Source organism: Ostrinia nubilalis, chromosome 9 (genome assembly GCF_963855985.1).
Source record: "Ostrinia nubilalis chromosome 9, ilOstNubi1.1, whole genome shotgun sequence".
Classification (NCBI taxonomy): domain Eukaryota; kingdom Metazoa; phylum Arthropoda; class Insecta; order Lepidoptera; family Crambidae; genus Ostrinia; species Ostrinia nubilalis.
The window spans coordinates 2,754,060-2,762,585 of NC_087096.1; the positions used below are offsets into that span (position 1 = coordinate 2,754,060).

Consider the following 8,526-nt stretch of genomic DNA (forward strand, 5'->3'; position numbering starts at 1 on the left):
TGGCCTTTCCACGGAACCCCAGGGTTCCGCGGACCACCATTCGGGAACCGCTGGTCTAGGGTGCCTTAGGAGCAAAGTAGCGCGGTTAGCGAATTTAGGCCAGCGCTACTGGGCTATAGATCTAGCTTTTAACTCAGTTTCTGAGGTATGGGAGCAGCATCAGAGAGTGATTTTGTGACCGTCAAACGTCAGCGAGACTTCAGATTTGTAATGTCCTGTCACATCATAATATAGCAATGTCACCCATCCTGTGTTACTCCCATACCTAAGGCACTGACTGAACTAAGCCTAGCGTCTAGCTCATGCCTTATCTATAGCTGAGCGGGACGACTGGCGCCCTGAAGCTGCGGGTACGTGTCCCGGACTGTCTAGGGTGCCGCAGGAGAGCGAAGCGAGACTACCTTTAGAAGCGGGTGAAGGTGTGCGCGCGTGGGCAGCGCACTGCGGTCGAGACACCGCACCGCCCGATGTATTAGCTGAGCGGGACGATTGGCGCCCTGAAGCCGCGGGTACGTGTCTCCGCTTAGGTCTAGTGTACCGCACAGGAGCAAGGTGGCGCGCTAGATGGGGTTAGGCTACTGGGCTATAGGTTAACTCAGTCAATGTACATTTTTTTTAATGTGTCAAACGAGCAGACGGATCACCTGATGGTAAGTGATTACTGTCGCCATAGACACCCGCAGACCTAGGGGCGTTACAGGTGCGTTGCCGGCCTTTAAGGTGAAGATACGCTCTCCTCTTGAAAGCTTGCAGGTCGTATCCGTCCGGAAACACCGCAGACGACAGTCTGAAATGTCTTGAGATATGGGAGCGGCACGGAAGAATGATTTTGTGACGGTCAAACTTCAGCGACACTTCAGATTTGTATGCCTTGTCACGTCATAATTATGTCAAAGTCACCACTCACGTGCCGCTCCTATACCTCAGGCACTGACTGAACTAAGTCTAGCGCCTAGCTCATGACTTATCTATAGCTGAGCGGGACGACTGGCGCCCTGAAGCCGCGGGTACGTGTCTCGGACTGTCTAGGGTTCTTTAGGAGCAAGGTAGCGCGGTTAGCGAATTTAGGCCAGCACTACTGGGCTATAGATCTAGCGTTTAACTCGGTGTTTGAGGTATGGGAGCAGCATCAGAGAGTGATTTTGTGACCGTCAAACGTCAGCGACACTTCAGATTTGTATGCCTTGTCACGTCATTATTATGTCAATGTCACCCATCCTGTGTTACTCCCATACCTCAGGCACTGATTGAGTTAAGCGATAGATTATAGCGGAGCGGGACGACTGGCGCCCCGAAGCCGCGGGTACGTGTCCCGGACTGTCTAGGGCGTCGCAAGATCAGAACGGTCAAAGTAATTAAATGTGACAGTGGGCGGAGCATAAAGTTAAAATAACTGATGGTCGTTGAGGCAGAAAGTTATCAACCATGTATTGGAAAACGTAGTTTAGGCAGGCTCACTTAGACCAAAAATTGATGATGGTCATGGGTAGCACTTGAATGTGGGCAGCGCAGGACCGGTCGTTGTGGAAATATGAGAGAAAAACTGTGGAGATGGTTTTTGTCCAGCAGTGGATGGCATCTGGTTGAAACCTGAACGTACCTAAACTAACCTAAATTGAGCCGCCTATTTTGAGTGGTGTACAGTCAGCGTCAAATATTTCGTGACACCAAAAGTAGCAAATAATTTCGCAATACGTCTTTGTTACAATTGGAATAAGGTTGTGTAACTTTTTGGCCTCTTCAAGTGTCATAAACTATTTGACGCTGACTGTAACTAAATTGAGCCGTTTCTTTTGTGTATTCCTTTCTTTTCTCATTTTGTTTGTTACACCGCACTACAATAAAGCATTTTATCTCTCTCTAACTTGTCGTTCAGGCGTGTGGTGCGAGTGCAACATTTTGCTTTACTGCTCCGTCTTTGTTGGTAAGGTGGTGTTATAATGCAGCCTGAAGCCTTCCTCGATAAATGGGCCATCCAACACAAAATATTTTTTCAAATCGGACCAGCAGTTAAATCAAATCAAAATTATCTTTATTTGTGTAGACTAATTACATTTTTACTTACAAATCGTCAAATGCTCTTAAGGAGCCTATACATGTCTCATTCTTTTTTGCCCTACCAGCGCTTCGAGACAAACATTTGGCAATTATAGTCTGAAAATTATAAATAACTTGAAAGAATCGAACTGCCTAAGTAGCTCAGTTGGAAGAGCAGTCGCCCGGCAAGCGGAAGGTCGTGGGTTCAATTCCCGCCTTAGGCAGTTCGATTTTTTCAAGTTATTTATAATTTTCAAATTAGTTTGAGATGCGACTCTTAACGCTAAAAATTTAATAATTGTAGTCTGCTCGCCGAGCACGTAGAATTTTGTCCAATGACCCGAAGCTACCCATCCTTATCGCACGCGCGTAATTATATTGCTGTCGTGACTGTGCGACGGGCGCTCGCAGTGAGTGTGTAAGCGCAACAGCAACATAATTACGCGCGAGCTATAAGGATGGGTAGCTTGGGGTCATTGGACAAAATTCTACGTTCTTAGAGACCGGGATTTAGTAGTTCCTAAGATTAGCGTGTTCAACCAAACAAGAAACGTCAGCTGTATAATATTGTTCCTCAGGCGTGTGGTGCGAGTGGGGCGGCACTCCCGCGCCGCGTGTTCCCGCGCCTGCCTTAGAGCTGTCGGCCGATAAGGATGGGTAGCTTGGGGTCATTGGACAAAATTTTACGTGCTCAGAGACCGGGCTTTAGTAGTTCCTGAGATTAGCGCGTTCAACCAAACAAGAAACTTCAGCTGTATAATATTGTTCCTCAGGCGTGTGGTGCGAGTGGGGCGGCACGCCGGCGCCGCGTGTTCCCGCGCCGGCCTTAGAGCTGTCTGCCTTCAGCCCGCGCGCGCCGCCGCACCCGCCCGTCCCGCACCCCGCCGCCGTCGCGCTCGTGCTGCACAACAGGTTAGTTATAACTTTTGTTTAATGGCTCGCACGGTTTATGCATTTGCCATAACAAAGTTAGGGAAACGGACAGTCAAAACTCACCATATTCACAAGAGCAATTAGCCGTGTTTAAACTCTTTATGGTGCGTCCACATCGGGCGCACGGGCTCACGTGGTACGCTTTGACATCCTGCTCACACAAGAGCAGGATGTCAAACGTGCTACGGCGAGCCCGCACCATTAGATTGCTATTAGAAAGAAAGAAAGAAACATTTATTGCCTGGACATCACAAAAGACAAATGAGGTAAAATGAAAAAAAAAAAAACAAATAAGACAGATGTGACATAAAACATACAATGAATGAGCAAGTAAACTAAGCAGTGCCACCCTGTCGCACAGCGATGCCCATCGCAATGGGACCCCACTCAGCATATGCCGTGGCCCCCGGTGAGGGAAGCCACGACGCTGGTTTTCAGTGTGCCCCATGCCGAGTGAGAGTCACGGACACTAACCTATACTGCATAAAATATACATACATAAATAATAATAATAGTGCGCGTATAAAGGACAATGGGCAAAATGGTACCCGGCTCCAATAGATATGTGTCTAGTATCGTTTGAAAGGTCTTACCAAGATGAACAACTTTTACTATGACCACGAGCCTCAGATCTGGTTGTGTACGAAGATATACATACTTTTTTGCAGAATGGTACCCGGCTCCAATAGTTATGTCTGTAGTGTCATTTGAAAGGTCTTACCAAGACGAACAACATTTACTATGGCCACCAGCCTCAGATCTGGTTGTGTACGAAGATATACATACTTTTTTGCAGAATGGTACCTGGCTCCAATAGTTATGTCTGTAGTGTCATTTGAAAGGTCTTACCAAGACGAACAACATTTAGGGACCGAGGAAGAAGAAGAAGAAGTATCATACGTGTCCATCGTATGGTACTTAGGTTATGCGAGGCAGGAAGGGTTTATTGCTCCAGCATCCTTCCTTAACTCTATAATTATTGATGGGGATATTTGTGAAATAAATATTTTTATTTAAAGAAGTACTACCCCCTTATTAATAAAAAGTTACACCTAGGAAGAACCTTGGATTAAAATGACATTTCCATACCAAATGACAATTTAAGCTAGAGTTCAACTAGGGTGTAACTTTTATTAATAAAGGGGTTAAAGTTTTATTACTTCTTAAGGGTTTTATTATGAGTTGCTAAAGCGAATAAACCCACAAGACCCAATAAGTCCACCTACAAGATGGACCGACGACCTCAGAAAGGTAGCGGGAAGGCGCTGGATGCAGGCCGCCACCAACCGGCCATTGTGGAAATCATTGGGGGAGGCCTATGTTCAACTGGACGTCCTATGGCTAAAATGATCATGATGATTATGATGAAAGCGAATAAAGGGCTAATAGCTTGGGTAGTTCATCGTAGGTATAATCCTTTCATTTTCAATGCTTCTTTTAGTTATATTAATAGATTGTAGTCATAATACATACTCGTATACATGGATGATTGTGTTATACTTTCATTATAATACTTAGTGGAATTACTGCTTTCAAAACGTGAATTAGAACTGGCCCCATAGCAGACATTTTTCTACATCTAAAGGCCTTTTAAAATATATATTGGTTATGGCTATTGGAGCGGGTACCACTTTCCATACATTTGTGCCCATCATCCTTTTAAGTGTAAATACAGACGTAGTAGAAAATAATAATATACGATATAGACGAAGTAGAAAAGATGTGATAAGATATTTATAAATAAAAAGATAATATTTAAAAAACAAAACTGTGTGTGTGTACATAATAATAATAATAAATTGTAATGTATTAAAGTGAGACTATTACACACCGTCCTCTCAGCTACGTGTGGAATCAACCTAAAAGTATATGAAACTTGTTCCATCCACGATCCCAGTGTTGTGTCGGGTCTCAGAGACCTAAGTAAACATTCGAAGCACATTCGTATCTCGACCCCAATCATGTAAGGTGGTGCATAGTGTGTGTCCAGAAGAGCTTAGGAGATTGGTATAAAATTGGTGTAAAAATAGTAAAGACATCAAAATCAGGCATGTTTGCCGAAGCACATACTGATGGCTTCCATGCCATTCTTCGGAAAAGGGCAGCCTCTATGCTGAGCCGTGTGCGTGGGAGCTCCAACGACATTCTGCGCGTTGTAGCCGGCCGAGTAAACTGTCCATTTATCACGCAGTGGGTTCGGCTGCATGTGTAAAATTTAATTGATAGCTCTTTTTAATTTATTTTTATTATGTAAGACTGACTGTTTTGGCTTTTGAATATTTTTCCTTATTGTATGGACTGTATAGTGTCTATAATAAATTTATTGATTTGATTTGATTTGAAAATCTTTCATAAATGAAATCAAGTTAATGATATTAAAATATTCTCACAGGGAATCTGATAACCCGGTACCGCTAGACTCGGAACTTTGCGCCGAGATCCTGCGCACGCTGGAAGACGCGCCCGACTGCGACGACCGGAGAGGTGAGATACTTTAAAAATGTTACATTACATTGCATATGAAAGTTTTGAAAAGTTTTTTTATTTTATTTTTTATTAAAATACTAGTTCTAGCGCTTAACTCAGCCAGTTCCTAAGGTATGGGAGCAGCACAAAAGATGTGATTTTAACATGTTAAGACGTGACGACGTCAAAGACATTGACGTAACAAAAACACCTTCCCATAACTCAGGCACTGAGTTATGCGCTAAAACAAAAAGTACACAGTATTTAAATTGAGTAATGTAAAGGGTGTTTTTTAGAGGAGTAAAACTTTAAATTGCTTACACTGGACATCTCGATTACGCTACATTTGAGCCAACCGTGGCACAGGCCCGAAATCATTTTGAAGCATAAATGTCATAAGAACATCTTTTATAAAAACCAATACCATGTGAATAAAATATATATTTACATATTTTATTTCATTTTAAAGTTGTATACCTCTAAAAAAACACCCTATATTTTATGGTTGATATTTTGACTTATAAATGTTTCTGTAGAGTGCGTGGAGCGCTACCGCGGCGGCGGCAGCGACGAGGCGGCCAGCTCGGGCTCCAGCGCCGCCTCGCCCGACGACGAGCGTCCGCCACCGCCGCCCGAAGGCGTCTGCAGGTGAGCGCCTTGATCACGGTCGAAGACAAAACAGGGGCGTCGTGATGCCGTGCAACGGGGCTCTTCAGCGGTCCTTGGACCATGAAACCTCGTATTTAACTAACGGGACTATTCCCACCACTGCAACTCCTGTGTAGCCAGGATCTGCAGCTTAACGGGACTATTCCCACCTCTCGTTCCCACCGCTGCAACTCCTGTGTAGCCAGGATCTGCAGCTTAACGGGACTATTCCCACCTCTCGTTCCCACCACTGCAACTTCTGTGTAGCCAGGATCTGCAGCTTAACGGGACTATTCCCACCTCTCGTTCCCACCGCTGCAACTCCTGTGTAGCCAGGATCTGCAGCTTAACGGGACTATTCCCACCTCTCGTTCCCACCACTGCAACTTCTGTGTAGCCAGGATCTGCAGCTTAACGGGACTATTCCCACCTCTCGTTCCCACCGCTGCAACTCCTGTGTAGCCAGGATCTACAGCTTACGGGACTATTCCCACCTCTCGTTCCCACCGCTGCAACTCCTGTGTAGCCAGGATCTGCAGCTTCCGGAACTATTCCCACCTCTCGTTCCCACCGCTGCAACTCCTGTGTAGCCAGGATCTACAGCTTACGGGACTATTCCCACCTCTCGTTCCCACCGCTGCAACTCCTGTGTAGCCAGGATCTGCAGCTTGACCGCCAATAAAAACCAACCAGTGAAGGTCTAGTCCCGGAGGAAATTTAAACTGTCATTGGACCCGCAACGAAACAGAAGAACATAGGAGGAGTTCGAAGTTAAGGTTCGACTTACCTCCGTTTCAAAGCGGATGACAGGCGACAAACAAAGTTTTATCACCTCGTATTTAACTAGCTTAACATTGCCTCACCTATGGAATAATAGCAGTTACTAGTATAGCGCTTATAGCGATTTCGGCGGCGCTGCAGTGGAATACAGCAGGTTGTGTTTTTGTTACGTTAAAAGCCAGCGAAAGATCAGAGTACTTCAAACTTTCAGATTTTGTATACCGTGGCAGCTCTGTTAAATCACAAGTTACCACGCAAGAATCGATCTAGTTAGACGCTTATTATTTGTCCGTAGAAGAACTACTTCGTTATTATATTCATTGCTAAGGCTGGGTTGCACCATCTTACTTTAACTTTGACAAACGTCAAAAATCTGTCAAACTCCATACAAAATACACCGGTTATAGATGACCTACGCTGAACTGTCCCACCAAACTCAATGACAGGGGGGCGCTACCATCGTTCAACTATATGGTTTCCATCATGGCAAAAATCGGAACCAGCGATCCGGTATTGACGGTGGCGCCCCACTGTCAATGTCATGCATAGGACAGTTCAGTATTTTGGAACTATATCGTCAAAGTTACGGTCAAAGTTAGGTGGTGCAACTCACCCTAAGGATGTAACTGTTGAAACTCATAAAACGTTGATAACAAAACTGTATTATTTCCAGAGTATCACCAAGCACAGAGCGCGCGGCGTGCCGTTGGACGCTAACCGGGCGCGGAGTCCGACTTCGCGCAGACCTGGCCAGCCCAGAAGACGTCACGCTCGATGCTGACCGTGCACATGTCGGCACTTCAGTTTGAACCCTATAGCTAAGCTATAAGGTCTACATCCATTTGCAGCTACCTATCAACTTAAGAAAAATTGATCTACGCAAACCGCACAATTCGGCACTTCAGTTTGAACCCTATGTATAAGACGTAAGGTCTAAAAGCCGCTGGATGCTGACGGGTCGCGGGGTCCGATCCGCGCCGACCTGGCCAGCCCAGAAGACGTCACGCTCGACGCTGATCGCGCGCACGTCGGTACTTCAGTTTGAACCCTATATCTAAGTTATAAGGTCTACATCCATTTGCAGCTACCTATCAACTTAAGAAACATTTGTCTACGCAAACCGCAAACTTCAGCACTTCAGTTAGATCCCTATTGTGAAGACGTAAGACCTATAATCGGTTGCAGCTGACTTATAATAATAAGCTGCAGTTATTTTCTACGCAAACCGCACCTGCGGCACTTCAGTTTGAACCCTATTGTGAAGACGCAAGGTCTATTACCATTCGCAATTTGTCGCCGCACGATTTTAAAACAAATTAATTGATTACCCAGAGCTGGTAATGCGCCGACTAAGCCAGTCCCAAGGACGTCACCTCAGTTTGAACCCTATAGCTAAGCTGTAAGGTCTATAAGCATTTGCACTTGTCCCCACTTGAATTTTAAACTAAAAAAATACCTAATGCTGGTAAATTATACGATATCCGCGCGTCAATTTAAACCTTGTTATTAACGTATAGAGGCTTTATTCGTCTATAGCAGGGATGGCGAACCAGTGGCACGCGTGCCATCGATGGCACGCGTCACAATATTTAAGACACGCCACCGATCACAAAATTTACTATAAAATAAAATAGTATGTAATGTGTTTTATACACCGTGTTA

At 45.0% G+C, this 8,526-nt stretch overlaps 1 protein-coding gene and 1 non-coding gene across 2 annotated transcripts in view; both read left to right on the plus strand.

Annotated features, from left to right (window-relative positions):
* Nucleotides 1-7,673, plus strand: part of LOC135074798 (uncharacterized) — a 33,423-nt gene extending 25,750 nt beyond the window's left edge. The window contains exons 21-25 of the mRNA XM_063969179.1: nt 318-509; nt 2,811-2,949; nt 5,363-5,454; nt 5,973-6,084; nt 7,538-7,673. Of these exons, the coding sequence (XP_063825249.1) occupies nt 318-509; nt 2,811-2,949; nt 5,363-5,454; nt 5,973-6,084; nt 7,538-7,673 (671 nt within the window). The remainder of the gene's footprint in view (nt 1-317; nt 510-2,810; nt 2,950-5,362; nt 5,455-5,972; nt 6,085-7,537) is intronic.
* Nucleotides 2,189-2,261, plus strand: Trnaa-ggc (transfer RNA alanine (anticodon GGC)). Its single transcript has one exon. It is a non-coding gene; the product is annotated as a tRNA-Ala (tRNA).
* Nucleotides 7,674-8,526: the final 853 nt, after the last annotated feature.